The sequence below is a fragment of the Athene cunicularia genome (assembly GCF_003259725.1).
Source record: "Athene cunicularia isolate RWA chromosome 21 unlocalized genomic scaffold, athCun1 chr21_part1, whole genome shotgun sequence".
NCBI lineage: Eukaryota > Metazoa > Chordata > Aves > Strigiformes > Strigidae > Athene > Athene cunicularia.
Window position 1 is genome coordinate 9025163 of NW_020799127.1, and position 18033 is coordinate 9043195.

Genomic DNA, 18033 nt, shown 5'->3' on the forward strand with positions numbered 1-18033 from the left:
TCATTCCATCCATTTCTCCTCTAGTCCTTGTGACCATCCTCCTTCCTCAAGCTGGAGAGGGTGATGGGGAGGTATCTCTGGCTGTTTGTGACTGCCTAGCTGTGTTGTTGGCCTTTTCAGCTGAGGAAGTGAATTGCTTTACAAAGCCTAGAGCATGCATATAGTATCCCATCCCAGCACCAGTATGGCTTTTCTAAAAATTCTCTACAAGACAAGCAGGTTTTATACTTAGAAGGAAATATTCCATTGACAACCACTGTCTGTGGAAATAGATTGGTGTGGGAAGCCTCCAAAGCCGCCTTAGTTTACCAATTTCTGCAACCATACTAATGTTTTATTTACGTGACGATCTCTTTCTGTGCCATTAGGAATGACTGGAAGGTGCAGGAACAGTTATATCAGGTAGGATAAGAAGTACTGTCACAGCACAGTAAATCCTTTTCTTGTTCTGTAATTCCCTGAGGTGTATTTAATCACTTTTGAAAAGCACATAAATGTTAGGTGTTAAAGCCTCGCTGTTCCATGTGAGAAGTATTCTCACCGTAGCCTACCCTGTTGATGAGTGCAGGCATAGTGAGATGCAGTGACAAGAGAATATGTTCCTGTCATGTCCACTGGCTTCTTGAGTAGAGTGCCCGTTCAGATTTCTAAATCCTTCAATTCTCAAGTTAAAGAAAAAAACCCAGCAGCTTCCTTTTCTCGTATTAGAACTCATAAGTTTGAGGGAACCATCGAGCATTTTCTGTGGTTAAACCTCTACTTCTGTAAGGTAACACACTTTATTGAGATGTACCACATCAAGTCAAAAAGATGCATTAAGGGTGGCTGTAACACTGATTATGTAAATCAGGGCAAAAAAAATCTCTTTGGCCTTTTGATGAGACTGTAGCTTGATAAGAGAGTCGTGGTGCCAAACTGCAACGTTGCAGTTCCTCTTGTGTCAGTAATGTTTCTTCCCACCACCCCTTGCACATACCTGTTCACTGTATTTGTGATTCTAGTTCAAGAAAAATATATTATGCTTGAGATGTTTCCATAAATTTTGCTTTAAGCATGTATGTACTTTTTCTTTAGAATTGTGTTCTACACTTTGAAAGTTTCCCTACAATTTGTATAAAGGTGCACTGAATAAAAGTATTGTGATACCTTCTTTCTTCTGGTGGGTTTTTTTTGTTTGTTTTGGGGTTTTTTTTGCCTGTTTACAGGCCTGTATGGTGTGTTCTTCAAGTTAAATGGTTTATACTTGTCCTAAATGGAAAATATCAAAGTATCAATGCTGTGAATATTAGAAGGATTTTTTAAAATTATAAGTTTCTCAGGTTTATACTGTTGTAGCTGAAGGCAAGTTGTCTCATTCGCTTATCCATCCACCTCCACCCTTTGTTTTGTTTTTTTTTCCAGAATTGCATTTGTTCTAAACCTGCTTGAAATGCAGGAGGAAAGTGAGCTAATGTAAGCTAAGATTTGGTTTAAAACTGACTTAAATGGATAACTCAGACATTTTATTTCAGTTTTGAAATGGCTTGTTTCAGTTTGGATTATGTAAACTGAGAGTAGATTTAACAGGTTTAAGATATACTATGATAAGTCATCCTTAAAACAAAGTAGGTGTCTTTGTATGGAGTTTTGTACTTGGTAAATCAAATAAAGCCTGATTTATTTTTGTCATGCAAACAGGTTGGACAAACAGGGGAGATCTTCCCTGATTTCAGGTGTTCAGCTGATGGTTGGGTTTTTTTTTTCATTCAAATACAATCCAGTTTGCTTCAGAGTATCTCAGGAATAGTCTGCTGCTTTAACTGGCAGGCACCCAGGATCTAGAAGGTGAAAGGAAACATAGTAGGTGATATCATAACAAACTCTTGCCAAACTGAGGTTAGAGGGAATTTCCATTTTCTTTGTAGATGGTATTAAAAATTCTTATTTACAGTGAGGGCAATGATGGTATCCAACAGCCTTTTCCGTGCTGGTTCCAGGGATAGAGGGATGCTCAGCCATCTGTTCTGACGCACAGCTGACACAAAACCTGTGGATGGAGAACCTCCCTTGACAGGCTCTGAAAGAAGTCTTGTATCAGGGAAGGCTTGTCTGTAGCTGAGAGAGGAACTGAGGTAACACTTGGTCATAGAATGAGGCTTTCTATGATTTTAATAGTGAAAATTACCTTGACCTTTTACTGCCTGTTAAAATGGAAGCAGAGTGGTAGGAGCTGCCTGTTTAATGCTATTTCCTGTGTGTTAAGTCGCTTCAGAGTGGACCATCTCCTTTGGAGGTTTTTGCATCATCCGTGTTAGTCTCAGAATGATGTCAGAGAAGACTGCTTCTATGCTCTGAAAGATCTGACAGGAGGACTGAAAATACGAAAGCATATTCTGCTTTTAAAAGATATGATGATTATATGTTTGAGGGGAGTTATTACAGTTTCAGAGTCTCTATCATCCAGAAGTATCAGGCCCAGAAACGCACAAGTGTGCCTGTGGAAGAGAAGGAGGTGAGAAACAGAAAACCTTTTGCTATGAACCTTTTGCTTTCCTTAGCCACACAACTCTTGCAAGAAATTATGAAGCCAAGACATGTGACAAACAGTTTTAATTACTGATGCCATTTAACTATGCCAGGAAATGGTGCTGGTTCTGGAAGCAATAAAAAAGCAGCAGGCTCCCCTGCTTAAACTTATCTTTAGAGAGGATTTGTCTCCTTTTTCCATGCCTTTAGAACGCCTGACATCACCCAGTCCTCCACATGCAGTCTGGCTAAAAAGGCCCCTTTCTGACGTCCAAGACAAACACATGGAAATGCAAAAAGCTTGCACCTGGCCTGTTACCTCATCCTCGGCCACCTGGGCTGCTTGAGAGTCATCATGGCATTCCCTGTTACTCGCTACATAATAAATTAAAGACTGTTGAGAAAAGAGACATTCACAGAAAGCAGGCAGCATTTAGAGCTCAAAGAGTTAGGACTGAGCTGCACTATTTCTGCCTGAACTGGTAAGTTTCTTCAGGTATTAAAGAATCTGTATGCCCAATAAAAGCTCCCTGTGAAGCCAAAATGCACATGATCTATCAATTATTTGTCATCACCAAAACAATACTTTCTTTCCAGAACAGCCCTGGTTCTGAATTACGGACAGTCAGGCTTTACTCCTTCCTTCTCCCTTAATTACCAATAATGAAAGATAGGTAGTGTGCTCTTTCCCCCCTCACCTGTGCTGGATGAAGGATTTCAGGGCTCAACCTGCATGCAGAAAGTTTGTCATCCTCTGTGTTAGGAAACAGATTCAGCCACAAATGCTGTTCAGGAAAGCTAGTAGAAGCTTTAATTCTGATGACAGTGTTTCTTTTTATTTAGTTATTAATGAGCCCTAAATCTTACTGTTCAACATTTTAACAAAAGATTGAGAGAACAAAACATTAAGACGTTTGCATGTGGCATCCTGAATGATTTAGGCCAGATGCCTGCACCATTTCTGCTTCTGTGACTCATGTAGTCGCCACTTGTCACCTACCAATCTGCATGTTACCTACCTTTGACTGAAGTCTTGTTAGCTGCTCTGGGTTTCTTTTCAGAAGACAAAATAATTTAAAAAGGAAAAAAGGAAGTTACAAGTCTGTGGCTTTTTTTCAGATCCAAAATTCCAAGCAAACTGACTTGATGATTCTGGCCATTGCATTTCCAAAGCATATTGCCAGAAGTGGGTTTACAGCTGTCTGCTACATGCAAAATGAAAAGGAGGATTTAAGCAAGTTCTTTAGTACTTTTAGATAAAAATATCTATTTATGGGGGAGTTAGAATGGGAACAGGCTTCTAATACATTTGTTGTATGTGATCAGTGTGAAGACGAATTACATGCAACAAGGAATTATGTTCAAGGAAGTGCATGATTCACAGAATCACAGACTGTTGGACTCTAACCCTAACCTTCCACTAGCCCAGGTTGCCCAAAGCCCCGTCCAACCTGGCCTTGAACCCTTCCAGGGAGGGGGCAGCCACAGCTTCTCTGGGCAGCCTGTGCCACCAGGGCCTCACCCCCCTCACAGGGGAGAATTTCTTCCTTACGTCTAATCTAAATCTCCCCTCTGTCAGTTTAAACCTGTTATCCTTTGTTCTATCCCTCCCCCCTGACCAAGAGTCGTGTGTGTCCCCCCCCTTTCCTGCAGCCCCTTTCAGCCCTGGGGGGCTGCTCTAAGGATCCTTCTCTCCTCCAGCTGAACCCCCCAACTCTCCCAGCCTGTCCTCACAGGGGGTGCTCCAGCCCCCCCCCAGCATCTCCATGGCCTCCTCTGGCCCCGCTCCAGCAGGTCCGTGTCCTTCTGCTGTTGGTGCCCCTGAGCTGGACCCAGCCCTGCAGGGGGGTCTCCCAGAGTGGAGCAGAGGGGGAGAATCCCCCCCTTGCCCTGTGCCCACCCTGCTCTGGGTGCAGCCCAGCACATGGGGGCTTTCTGGGCTGCCAGCGCATGTTGCTGGCTCAGTTTTCTATCCACTACTACTCCCAGGTCCTTCTCCTCAGGGCTGCTCTCCAGCCATTCCTCACCAAGCCTGGATTTGTGCTTGGGATCTAAAAATGTAAAATTAAAAAAAAAAAAATCCAACTGGTATCTCTTTTTGCCAAGGAGAAAACAGTAGATCTTTTGAGTTTTTACAGGATGTGTACATTAATTCTCATATCTTATGTGTGGATTAGAAACTAATGACAAGCAGAACTGTTTTATCCTGTTGCAAGATACCGTCTGCTGGCGCAAAAGTTGCTCTTTGATTTCTAGATTGGTGGCTTTTCATGTGTCCTGTTTAGGTCTTTATGTTTGTGAACTTGACATAATAGTCACTTAGTACTCATGGTTGAAAGTACTAATAGAGAAGAGAGGTGACTTGGGCTAGGGATAAAAAGAAAGATTTATCTAAATACACTTAACTTCACAGTTCAGGCTTTGGTATGACATTTTCTCACATACTGTTTTATATTTCTTTGTATATAAGTTTATCAAAATAAGTCTAAGTGTGGTTTGGTGAAAATAATGTGCTATCATAATCTTCTGCTGAATGGAGAGATGGGCTGTCATTCTTCAAACACAAGAATTCTCAGCTGAAATCACTTCAAGGGGAAAATCACCCTTTACATGACATAGGGCAGGTATTCAATTTTGAACAGCATTTAGTGAAGAAATTAAATGTTTTGTAAAAGGTTAAAAACTATGTTGTGATTTCCATGACTCAAACACGCGTTTTTTTTTTCTCTTTAAGACCGAAGTAACAGTAATTGATCAAAGAGACAGATACAGTGTTTGATGTGAAAATCTTTCCAACCTCAGAGTTACAAAAATAGTACCAGCAATGTATCACATCTACATATACCCCATCTGCAAAGTACTGAACGTTTACTTCACCCAAAAGATCAGTTTAATGATGTAGGTCTGAAGGTAGTGCAGTCCAGCTGCACAGTAACATATATTTCTAAGATGAAGTCAACCACAGCTTTTCTCAGTGTTTCCACTGCCTCTCTTAAGCCAATCAGTTTCATTCAACAGCAGATGAGAGCTATTAAGAAACACTTTGCAGCTCTAGATTTTTATGGCTTCCTCTCCCCTACGTATAAGGAGGAGTGCAATGGTCAACCCAGGTATCTGTTTCCAGGGCTGACAAGATCTGAAAATGAGGTCTATCTATATTTGCACACAAAACCCAAAACTGTTGGGTTTGAGCCAGACTTTAGAAGGAGATGCAGCTCTAGACTCAAGAGGACATCTGGTAATGTATCAGAGACCGTGAGCATTACACCTGGCTCTACTGCATTCTACAGAGCTCCTTCTCAGCGTCAGATGCTTTCAGACTGCTCATAAATTATGGCTCAGACCCTGTTTCGAAGAGGGACCAGAAAGCCATTCTGCCCTTCTATTACTGCTTTTAATTGCAGTACCACTTTCTACATGCAGATCTAGCACCACTTCTTAGAAATATGATTCCTAGTCCTAGAGGAAGAAAGTCTGCAAAACTCATCTTTTAATTTAATTATTTATTTTTTTAGTGATAGAAAAGATGCACTTTTTACTCAGTGGCTGGGCTATTTAGCACTCAAATTCAGAGATCCTGATACACTCTCTATTAATGTAACAGGCTCTTGTTGTGTTCCAAGAGGGAATTCAAATGCAGTTGACCTGGACAGTCCAATTCCTAGTTCACCAAAAGATCTCTGAATTCTGTGGATTTGCCACGGTCCTGATATTCACCTTGTTCTTCCTCAGGAAAGCGGCAGCTGCAGGCATCATCTTCCTGAATTGACTGTTCAGGTGTGATATGCACTAAAGAAAAAGATCAAATGTTCACTTTCTGTTGTATTTGCTCATTCGTTTTATTCCACTCTTCTTCAGTCACAAGTGCAGGAAGTCGGCATGAATTCCAAAGGATTCAGTAATCTGAAAATATTCCTCTACAGCATGTACATCTGATAAAACTAGATTATCATAGTTTGTTTTCCCTAGTTCAACAGGGACTGCTAGTGCTCTGCCATTGGAATGGAAGGAAGACCAACATGGAGTTGTTAGACTTTTGGAGTAATGCTATCCTCTCCTGTATTCAGAATTACACCAGAAGATCAAGCCCTTATCTCCAGGAAAGGGCAGAGAAAGAGAAAACCTCAAATAGCTCTAAAGTATGTTGGATGCAATTCAACCTCAGCTTTCTGCTGAACTCTTGAGCTTCCCTGTGGCTTATCAGCTCTCAGAGGGCAGCACCGGGCCCAGGGGTGCAGCAGAGCGTCCCGATCGACGCGCCCACCGCTGCCAGAGGCATTCGCCCCAGGCTCTGCATGCAGAGCTGGAACATGCTGCTGCCACGTGCTGCCGCCACGCTTGCCGAGGACCTATACCTGAACCGACCCTCAACCTCACCTCAGCTTCTTCACCTCCCATGAAAGCTTCACTTATGTAGATATACACATGGTTAACCCGCAGTGTTGACAGAACACCCAGAGGTAATTAAGTGCTTTCTGCAATAAAAACTCCCAAACTGTTTTCCTTTCAGTTTTTTTCTGACCTACAAGGCCAAAAATGAAGCTATCTGCAACTACCTTTGAAAGACACTTATAAACCTCGGTTCCTGGTTTCTGTCTAGTTTCAAGGAGAAAAACTAAGAGCATATCGATCTTACTTTTCTTGAAGACAGCATGTAGTTTCTTTTTCTGCCAGATACTGAAGCATATGCACAAAGGCAGCAGAAACACTATGCACAACAGCCCAGCTACAGTCAGAGAAATTCTGATAATGTCCTCCTGGAGGTCCTTCCCTAGGAAGCAAATGACATTCTGTAAGAAGTGTTACAGAGCAAAATTCTACCACCCAAAGCTGGCAAGTTTCTCTCCAACTCTGCTTCTGGGTAAGTCTGCAACACTGTAAATGGACAGAAGAAAGGACTCTTGCTTTAAATGGTGAGTGAGCTGTAGTACCTTTCAAAGTAGGTCATGATTCTTTAGCTCTATAAGCAATATTATACAGTGGCTCACCCGGCACAGTGATAGAAACTGGAATTGCAGGAGACATGGTGGGTAGAGTAGTGACTAAAGTAGGATTATGTGAAGCGTGTTTGCAGATGACATCTTTTGCTGCAGTTCCAGGCTCCAGGACCTGGTTTGCAGAGCACCTGAAAGACATTTAAAGCAAAACAGAAAAACAACAACAAACAACATGGAAAAAAAAATCCAGTCAAGTGTAATAGCTGTAGCATTTACTCTTTGGTTACTTACTTTGTCCAGTTTTTACAGGAACCATTGGGCTGATCATTAAAGGTTCCATAGCGGCAGATTTGGCAGCCTGTGGCAGAAAAGGACAGGTAAATTTGTACAAAATGAGCATTTAAAACATGGGAAACATTGTATTTGCCTGCTTGTACAATGACTGTGGTCCACATTCATAGAATTACCATTTCATAAGCTGCCCTGGGTATGCAAGGCAAGTCTTTCCCTGTGAGCTATGGGCCAGCACAGTCCTCGGCTCCAGAGCCAGTTTACCTGGCACTAGATGCCCCAAATTACACCTAACTCCAGAGCTGCCACCTCAGTTCCCCACATGCTGGTGACAAAAGAGCTGTCATGCAAAGGGCACTAAGGAGTGAGGACTGGAGCTCAGGGGGCTTGAGTCAGGTGGGTTTGTCTGCTGCCGTGCTTGCTCCAGCACCGTGCAAATGGTTTAGCAGCAGCAGCAGCAGCTTGGATCTTGCAAGGCCCTTACTCCAGTTCCCGCGCTGTGCCAGAGGCCGGGGGGGGAGCGTCTGGTGCAGTGAGCGCAGGAGGTTGAAGCTGGTGGGCAAAGGCGACCTTACCGGTCCCGCTGCTCTCCTGGCCCACGCCGCAGCTGCGGTCACAGCGGGAGCAGCCGTCGCCGGTGCAGCGATACCCATCCTTGCAGGTGCATACGGCATCGCTTTTTGAGGAGCACCCTTTTAAGTACTTGAATCTTCCTGGAACGTGTGAATGAGTCGTAAGTTACAGAGGCGCGCGGGCACGTCCAGCGCAGCACGGCAAAAGCTCGGGACATCTGCTCGCCCCACAGCCGGGCCAGTGGCTCCGGCGAGAGCCCCGCAGACGCGTTCTTCAGCCAGTGCCGGGCGCAGGGGCTCGACAAGCGAACGCGCCGTCCCCCACCCGCGCGGTAACGAGGGGCTGCAAGCGGCCGCCGCTGCTCGCCGGGCCCCGCCGCCCCCCCCCGGTACCTTCGCACTTCCGTGTTGGCACTGAGAACCGTGGGGAAGGCAAATGCTCGTGGCTGTTGGGTCCGTGTAACTTGGTTCTGCCTTCTCAGAAACCGGTCTTACTCTGGTAGCATTTACAGCATGACAGCTATTGACATACGCACCCGCGTGACGAGCAGTACTAACGCTCAAGAATTGGCCAGTGTGTTAGATAAATGCTTGAGGACAGTAGGGAGAGACTGCATTTTGCTAGATTAGGGGAAAGGGAAAACTTTTCAGGATCAGGTGCCTATTTGCATCTAAAGAGCTAATGAGAGAGAGGGATACAAACTATGATCTAGAGTATTTTTCTACAGTAAGAAGCAAATGCAGTGTTTCTGCATTGTGGCTATTCAGGTAGTCTGTTACTAGTCAGTCAAATTTATATAAAAGTTAATTTTGCAGAATCAGTGTATACCTTTGAGATGAATTATTAAGAAGCTCCAGGTTATCTTGAATTTAGTGTTAATACCAGTGGTTTGAGTGTACTTGTTCAGCTGGCCTTGTGTTGACAGTACGTGAAGCTGCCCTAAAAGTAGGATTTGACATGCTGGATTAGGCTGCTTAGGTTGCTTCTGCGTGCTTCAGGATGTATATCACTGTAATACTGTATATGATCGCATTCTAGAAATAGCATCTCTCTAAATGGAGCTAACAGCAGAGGACGAACCTGAAAACTGATGAAGTTGAAGCAGGATAAGCTGATGGGTTTTTTTCATGCAGGCAACTAAATGTGCATCTCATTTTACGAATTGCTCCCAGGCACTATGAGCATTTCTGGATGGAAAGCCCCTACATAGGAAAAAAAATCCCTGTTTCAGAGAGTGGATGACCTGTGAAATGCCTTCTCACACCACAGATGCTTTCACAGACTTCTGTCAGACCAGTATGAGTTAGTGTGTATTTTACATGATGTAAAGTTACTTTAACTTAACCTTCAAATGGAAATTTGGCCCTTCACCTCAACTTGAATTTAAGAGTCAGGAAAAAAAAGTCTTAAGCCTAGTTTGTTCCATTTGCTAAATTCTGTGGTCTGCTCCCCCATCACACATGTGCACACACATTTCTCCCCCACAGCATTATGAAATGCCCAGAAAATCTGTTGCTGAGGTTTTGCAGGGGCACTGGTCGAGTCATTATAAGTCACAGGAAACTCTTCATGAAGCGTGCTATGTGGAAACTAAATACCAGACATGAGGTCAAAGCTCATGCAAGCCCTTTTTATAAATGCTGACCTGGGTAGGAGTCAGTAGTCTGGGTATGAGTGAGGGCGTGCAAATTGAAAACAGCTCTGCCACCCACCTTGAGCCCCTCTCTCTGGCAGACTCAAGTCACGTAAAGTCTTGATTAGGCCAAGCTTCTTCCTGTTCCGGTGCTGATGTGCTGTGCCTCCCACTGCACAAACGTCTTAATCCCTTAATATCATAATGCACTCTTTGTAAGAAGCTGTTTAGTTAAATTGCTATGAATATTAATTAAAGCTAATGGACCATTCTGAGGTGGCTTAAATGAAAGATAATGCAAAAATGCAGATTACTCAGTTATACCGTTAGGAAGGATTTGTACTAAGGGATTTGCCATCTAACTACACTGTCTCTTTCTGCCCCCCTCAACCCTTCCCTTCACAACCATCTCACCTAATAGCAACCCCGCAAGATATGGCCTCAAAAAGAGCATTGGTGATTCTCGCAAAAGGGGCAGAGGAAATGGAAACTGTAATCCCCACTGATCTTATGAGGAGAGCTGGGGTGAGTATGTGGACGGTGAAAAATCTTTTTGTAAGTGCTTGGTCAAGGGAATACCTTTGCCTCAAGTTAATGTTCACTGCTAGGAGGTCAAGCCGTAGTCTGTTGTATGAGGTGAAAATTTACCCATGCCTTCTTACTGGTTAGCAATTATTTGTGCCATGCCCCAAATAAGCATGCGTGACAACTGACATTTGTGCAGAAGATAACCTTTTAAAATACAAACCTAATGTAGACTAGAGTAGACATTTTGAGTAAATCTCTCCCTGTCAGAAAACATGGCTACTCCCGTGCACAGTAGCGGGAAGTGGCTTTTTGTAGGGGTCTGAACAGCTCAGTACATTACAGCTTATCACAATTACATGGCTTTTCTTGAGTTACTTCTAAACTTCTGTTATTAACTATAGTTCTATCTGTTGGGATTCCTCACGCTGTTTGTTACTTTGGCAACTGTAGTGGTACACAGTGTTATCATCTGATTAGGTATGAAAGTAAGTTTTTAAATAAATACACCAACTTCATATGTATAGAAATGACTACAATAAAAATTAACTTCTCCCACCACCTTTGTCATTCTGTTAATGTACTCCCCATTTTGGCTGCCATAAGAAGCACAAGCTTGTCTGCTTATTCTGTGAACGTGAACTGTGCCATTGTTTTGCTGATTAAGGATACCAATTAAACTCGGACACCAGAGTGACAAGAGTAGGCCGATTTTACTGGTGATAACCAAATAATGTAATAGAGTAAAACAGAAAACATGCAGTAAGAAAAGGCAGAGTAATGGACCTAAAGCAAACAAATAGGACAATACAGGGTAATGAATCAAATCATTACTACATGAGAGAAAGAATAGTGATTAGGAAAGATCCATCACCACTCACATACTTTGCCATCACCCAGACCTGCAGGCAGTCCCGGTTACAGCGAGGGTTTGCAGAGCCTTTCCCGGCAAGTGGGAAATCCTACGTGGTGCCTCCACCCGTAGCTGAGGCCTCCAAAGTCGCTGTGAGTGGGTCCAGCCTTATATACCCAAAAATCAGCAAGCCAGAATAGCTGGCACCTTTGTTTTGAGCAGAAAATATCTGGTTTTCTTCCTCTGTTGGATTCCACCCAAAGCCTGGCCAGGGCTTGCAGCAGAGCTGGGGGGGGAACCAAGGGAGTTTACAACAAGACCAAATACCTGGGTTCTCAGCCTGGAACAAGGCTGAGAAAGGGAAGCTGGATACATTCTCTCAGCTTTTCATCCTCACTACTGATTATATTCTGTCTAAGCTGCATCTTTCACCAGCGAGTTTACATACTTTGTTAATGATTACAGACTAAGTTAGCAGCTTCGGCTCAGGGTCTGTTGTTCAGGCTTCAGTATTTCAACGCTTTAGCACTTTTTACATCAGCATAAGTGGTTGTTACAACTTGGTACAATACCTACTAGCACAATGGTTATTGGGTATAAAACATATAGGATTCATCTATAGGTCAACTCTGTCTTGGGCCTGTTGTGCAAGTCTTAGCACTTCAGCCATGCACATCTGTGATATTATGTCCAGGCATCTAAGAGCCAAGGGAGAGAAATGAACATGCCATAAGTGTGTTTGAAAATGGCTTAAGCCTGCAGAGACACTTTCGTTCATTATCTGAGCTGCTTAGTCCGGCTCTCCTGGGTTGTTTTGTTTAAAATCTGTGGGATCAGATATTCTCTAAATGTCCTGTTTGAAAAGTTGAACTATTAGAGGTATTCGTTAATTGCTAGGCTAATATCACTGATTACCCTGTGTGTTAGGACTTAATCATGGTTTGGGGAAGCTTAAATGTTGTGCTATTCTTGACAGCTTTCAGTAGTGCTTCGCTCATTCTGTGTACTACTTAAGAACTAACATATAAGAAGAATGCCCTAAATTCTTGAATTGTAATGACATATCTATTCTTCTGTTAGATCAAGGTGACTGTTGCAGGCCTAACAGGAAAAGAACCAGTGCAGTGCAGTCGAGATGTTTTCATTTGTCCTGATGCCAGCCTTGAAGATGCCAGAAAAGAGGTTGGTCATCACCCTGGTCTGATATAATGGCCAACACGGCTTTTCTCACAGTTTCAGAGGTGAATTTGGAAGGCTTATGCATTACTTTAGAAATATGTTGCGTCTTATGTCAGCTCTGTACAGTAGTGAATCACAGAACTGCACATCCCACAGTGCTCCCCTTCAGTGTTGTCCCACTTCATAGCATACTAGGATCAGACAGATTTCTTAATTCTGCACGGGTATTTGATTTTGCAAAGCATCTGACATAGAGCTTTATTTTGCCTGTTAGTCAGCCCAACAAAACACCATCATTAGGAACAACTGAAAAGTTCTGATGGGAACCTAAACATTGCTGTGGTTAGACCTGTACGGTAAGGCTAGAGCAAAAGCCCTTGTCCTTACAATGCAAGAGCTGCCATTTGCTTGCTGAAGCTCTTAAATGCACTAGGCTTAAAAGTTAGTTCTGTGACAGACTTTATCAATAATAGGCTTTTCCTGGAATAGGAAACAGTATTTTGTTCCATAATTGGAACTGGTTCTGTGATCATAAAGTGGTGTTCAGTGGAAGAAAAGTAGATCCTTTTGCTTCTCACTCAGCTGGGCTGTAGTGGCCTTAAAACAGTGTAATGTGTGTCCCAGCCTCTGTTCAGCAGAACAGTTTTATCTTTTGTTTGTTTAGGGTCCTTACGATGTCGTGGTCCTGCCTGGTGGTAATCTTGGAGCTCAAAACTTGTCGGAGGTAAAGTTCTGGTATCTTAAAGATTCATGGGCATCCTCAGGAGTAGTGGGTGGTCTACAGTTGCTTACTAATCCTGCAAATTCAGTTCAGCATCTGAAAATTGTCTTCTGAATCCTTCTTGTGAATACACAGGTGCGACAGCTGAGTAAATTCTTGGACTTGAGTGCCTAGTTAAGTAGAATAAAAATGGAAGTGTGCTTTGTATTGTGGGAAAATCTCTGTTCTTAATCATATGAAGATGAAACAGTTGCAAATTAAGATTTAATTCCATGAAATATAAAACAGGCCGAACCCACAGGACTCTATTCCTTTGCTCAGAGATTCTGTCTCTGGTGTCTCTGTCTCTTGTAGTGGTGGTATAAAGGCCTTGTGGAAGGCAGGCAGACAAACAAGTCGATCTATCAGATAGGATTTAGATGGTATCACACAGTTTGTAAGCCCTAGAATATGAGACAATATATCCCGTATAAATCTTCTTAAGAATGATAGAGACTGTCTGAAGGTAACTCATGAATACTCTTTCGTATTTGTCTTGTGAAGTTTTCAAACAACAGCTTTCTGTGGCTGTAGATTAACCAGCTTTTATGTGGGCCAAGTACTTCCTTGCGGTTCCTTCTGATTTCCTTGCTCTTTCCTTATGGGACAAGTATTTATTGGTTTCAGTTTTTCTCCTTCTTAGTCTTTTCATTGCCCTCTGTCCTGAGGCAGGATGGAGAGTTGTCAGCTGGTTTTCTTTGTAAAACTTGTTTATGAATTTGCAGTGGAAAATATTTCAACCATGCTTCAGATGAAGTGAAGTGACTTGTGATATGGTTTCTTCATACAGTCTCCTGCTGTAAAAGACATTTTGAAGGACCAGGAAAGCAGAAAAGGCTTGATTGCTGCTATATGTGCAGGTGGGTTAACAAGGTATCTTGCTTTGTAAAGCATTTGGGTATTTTGAAGGGGTGGGCAGAGTTTCCTGTCTTACAAAACTGTATTCCTGTATTTTAGTAGCAAGGATTTGTACTGTACATGCACCCGTCAGCATTTGAATTTTTTGTAAATTTAATATTACACACAAGAATCTCTAAAATACCGTGAACACTTCTCCTACAAGTTCTGCTTGGTACCCAGTTCTTTCCAATCAGTTGTATTACTGTCTTTAAAATAAAAAGTGAAAGGTTACGTGCTAGGATTTTTTTTATAAAATATTTGCTTATTCTGGTGACCTTTCTGCGAGGACACAGTGCTGGCAGAACATTCTTGCTATAAATTTATCTCACATCTCCTCTTCTGCCCTTTAGCTTCAGAAGGGAGGCTGTAAATATAGAATTACAGGCTCACCTTTCCTCATCTGAGGTATAGCAAAAGGTGGAATTACTCTGAGGAAAGGGTTGTCTGCTTACGTATTCTGCACAGCTAGCTATCCAGTTCATTCCTTTGTAAGATTTATATGTAAAAAAGCCAGATGAACAATTGCCAATATTCCCAGATGAACTGAGAGCCTGGCCTAAGTGCCCGTAGCTGAGAATGAGAGTGGCAGTGAGTGTGTAAAAGATAGTCTTAACAGTGTGCTTGTGGGAGTGTATTTTCACTTTTGTTTTCTGGGACGTTGCTGGTGTTTCTTTGCTTTTGTTCTTCAGTTAGGTGATACGCATACAGAGTTGTGAACATTCTTGAACTTGGCAGTGGCAGTCATCTCTGTCTGTATCTCTTGCAGAATAATCACAAATTCATGGTTGCTCAGTAAAGGCCTTTGCTTGTCATCAGGACATTTACTTAGGTAGAATGATCCCTAGAGCTGATTCCAGGATCCTTAGAGCTGATTCCAACACAAGGAATTATTTCCTGGACTATATCTGAAATGAATCAAATGTACAGAAACGAAACTCACATTAGGCAAATTCTGCCTTCAATTTCTTTTGGAATTCCCGTAAGGGTTTTCTGTCAGATGACCTAAGACTTTTTGACACAGACTCCTTCCTCAGTTCAGGCCAAGGAGGAAGTATGAAAAGAAAAGAGAAAGACTTAAAACCAACAACTTAGCAGTTAGCCTGTGATCTGTCCAAAATGCTGACTGGTACATGATGGCAACATGTAAAGACTTGCTCAAATGAAATTTTATGTGTTAATAAGTCTCTAAATTCAAGGCTTAACAAGGCGGTAAAGTAATTGTACCTGGTCAATGTTCAGATTAAAATGCAGATGTTTTGTTACTCAGTTTCAAGCAGTTTTAAATAAAGTGTATTATCTGCAAGTGAAATGACAGTTGTTCTTGACTCCTTCAAAGGCAGCACAATCACTGGTAGGACAGCTGAGTGAACCGGGTGTTCTCTAAACCTTCTCTTCATCTGTTTCTCTGCACGAGGCATTTTGTGTAATAGAATGGGAGAGATTATACAGCTATGTTCTTTTTGAGGTTTTTTGCATCAGAGATAGGGCTGGCATCAGTTCTGTCCTATAAAAAGTCTGTCCACAGTGAGCCTTGAGGGCCTAGTGCCGGAATGTGTGTTCTTAAAAGTGTTTGTAGCAGAAACAAGTTCCTCACTGGTGCAACTTTGTGTCGTTACAGGTCCTACTGCCCTTCTGGCACATGGGATAGGGTTTGGAAGCAAAGTCACGTCACATCCTTTGGCCAAAGATAAAATGATGAATGGAGGTATGTGATGACTTTTGCAAGTTTCTTGCTAAATCTTTCTCAGAATTTTTTTTTTTTTAGCTGAACCGTTGATTTAAAGAAAGAAAAATAGTTTTTGTGTCTTATTTTTTTTATCTCTGAATTTCCTTAATGCTTTCCTGAATGTAATCAAAATTCAACTGAATATGCTAAGACTGTGTTTTCTGTCTAACCTGAAAATACAGGGCTGTATTAACATTCTCATTCTTGGGGAAAATACACTGCTGCTGTCATACTAGAGCATTTTTTCCCCTATCCTCTTGAGGCTGAGCCATCTCTTACCCTTTCGGTTCTTCACCTAAAAGCCCAGCAGCACCTTTCCTGTTTTCCCATGAGTAGTGCTTCTGGTGCTATGAGCAGCTGATGGGTCCACACTTCTTTCTCATACCCCAAGGAAGTGGTGGTGAAGCACTATTAAGAAGACATTCTGTGAATGGGAATGAGTTTGAAGGTGAGCAGGAGATGGCAGAGTTCTTCCAGTTACCTCTGCATGCAATTGGGAAAAAGAGAGCTGTGAACAGCTACACAAAAGCAGTCCAACTTCCAAAAGTAACCTCACGGGAACTGACAGGCACAGCGAGCGCTTCTTGATGAGCTTGTAGAATGAGAGGTGCATTCCCATACCGTGTGGATAAGCTGCCAGAGCTCCCTGCAGGCCCTTTTCCTCCCTGAGGACCGCAGGCAGCGACGAGCTGCTGTCCCAGCGGGGCCGGAGTGCAGAGCCTGCGGCAGGCCGGGCCGCACAGGTGGCTGAGGTGCCTCCTGCCACGCTCCTCAGGGGCCGTGGCGGCAGCGCCCCGCAGCAGGCCGGGCCGTGCTCTGCGCCAGCGTGGGCACTGTGCTGGAGACTGACCCTCTTTCTGCTGTCTGTCCCCCAGCACACTACAGTTACTCCGAGAGCCGTGTGGAGAAGGATGGGAATATCCTCACCAGCCGTGGCCCTGGCACCAGCTTTGAGTTTGGCTTGGCCATTGTTGAAACGCTGATGGGCAAGGAAGTGGCCGAACAGGTGAAGGCTCCCCTAATACTGAAAGAGTGAAATCCTGGTGTGGGATGGGGAGCAGGACAAGTTCAGGTGGAGAGTCTTGTCCTTCGTAGAATAACTGTAAGATGCATTGTTGTAAATACAATTTAATTGTGGGTGAAATTAGCCACTGTACTTACCTAAACTGGGATACCTTAACAAACCAATGGTCTTTATTTCTGGAAAAAGATCCTGTTAGCAAAAAGCTTCATCACAAAATGGCAGCCAGCATCTAATAATCTTAATTAGCTCTTGGATGGCATTTAAAAATCACATGGGAAGATGTTTGCTGAGTAAATAAAAATGAAGCAACCCTGCTTGTGCGTTGTTCCTTTGTGTGTTTTCTCCCAGTCCAGACCTATGAAACTGTTTTACCACAACGGCTAGCAACGTACTATTCAAAACAACTTCTGTCTAGAATCTCACACAGTTCTCCTGAAGTATGAGTTGGGATGAGAAGGTTGCCAAGCACTGGAAGAAGCTTCCTAGGGAAATGGTCATGGCTCCAAGCCTGTCCATGTCCGAGAAGCATTTGGGCAGCACTCTTAGATACATGGTTTAAGTTTTCAGGTTGCCCTGTGAGGAGTCAGGAGTTGGACTTGATGACCCTCGTGGGTCTCTTCCAACTCAGGATATTATGTGATTCTGTGGCTTCGATTATTAAATTGTAACTCAAAATTTGTTAAAACAGTATTTAGTTTCCTGTATTCAAATAAGGACAATAACTAGTATTAATTCTAAGACAGCACGGAACTACGTTAAAAGTGGGAATGTTCTTACCTTGTCAAGCATCTTAGAGTTCCTGCAGCTAGCAGGTTGTCCATGATACTGCTGGAATTTGTCTTCTACATCAAATGATTGCAGATCCATTGAGCTATTGAGGCAACTAATAATTGGCATAAAGCAGGAGGTTTGGATTTAGTAGCTTGCCACCAGTAGCAGCACTTGTTTCTACTTACTGTAAATTGGAACTTGCTACAAACCTGGCTTAAGTGAGCATATGTCACTTTAGAGGAAGTGCTGGACAGGTCTCTGAAGGAAGTAGTGGAGCTGTATTCCCATGAGAGGTGAGAATTCGGGATCAATTTCTGTCTTGGCTCCCTTTCTTTTACTTAACTCTACTGTTCCCT

General features: G+C 42.9%; 2 protein-coding genes across 2 annotated transcripts; one reads left to right on the forward strand and one right to left on the reverse strand.

Moving 5' to 3' along the window:
• Positions 1-1472: 1472 nt before the first annotated feature.
• TNFRSF9 (TNF receptor superfamily member 9) lies at positions 1473-9339 on the reverse strand. Its single transcript, XM_026862965.1, has 7 exons — positions 9325-9339; positions 8437-8719; positions 7734-7800; positions 7494-7630; positions 7142-7276; positions 6223-6294; positions 1473-1817 (listed from the first exon to the last, which is right to left on the reverse strand). The coding sequence occupies exons 1-7, from the start codon at positions 9337-9339 to the stop codon at positions 1777-1779; spliced, it is 750 nt and encodes a 249-aa protein (XP_026718766.1). The 3' UTR covers positions 1473-1776.
• Positions 9340-10322: 983 nt separating this feature from the next.
• Positions 10323-17220, forward strand: PARK7 (Parkinsonism associated deglycase). Its single transcript, XM_026862558.1, has 6 exons — positions 10323-10464; positions 12398-12499; positions 13161-13220; positions 14047-14116; positions 15775-15861; positions 16758-17220. The coding sequence occupies exons 1-6, from the start codon at positions 10375-10377 to the stop codon at positions 16916-16918; spliced, it is 570 nt and encodes a 189-aa protein (XP_026718359.1). The 5' UTR covers positions 10323-10374; the 3' UTR covers positions 16919-17220.
• The last annotated feature ends 813 nt before the right edge of the window (positions 17221-18033 follow it).

What these genes read in the sequence shown, in the direction of transcription:
- TNFRSF9 (XM_026862965.1), bottom strand. An exon ending in TCCTGTAAAAACTGGACAAA is followed by an intron (nt 7,631 to 7,733) that starts GTAAGTAACCAA and finishes AATGTCTTTCAG; the next exon opens with GTGCTCTGCAAACCAGGTCC. An exon ending in CTTTCCTGAGGAAGAACAAG is followed by an intron (nt 1,818 to 6,222) that starts GTGAATATCAGG and finishes TTCACCTTCTAG; the next exon opens with ATCCTGGGTGCCTGCCAGTT.
- PARK7 (XM_026862558.1), top strand. Translation starts at nt 10,375, where the DNA reads ATGGCCTCAAAAAGAGCATTGGTGATTCTCGCAAAAGGGGCAGAGGAA. An exon ending in ATCTTATGAGGAGAGCTGGG is followed by an intron (nt 10,465 to 12,397) that starts GTGAGTATGTGG and finishes TTCTTCTGTTAG; the next exon opens with ATCAAGGTGACTGTTGCAGG. An exon ending in AGATAAAATGATGAATGGAG is followed by an intron (nt 15,862 to 16,757) that starts GTATGTGATGAC and finishes TCTGTCCCCCAG; the next exon opens with CACACTACAGTTACTCCGAG.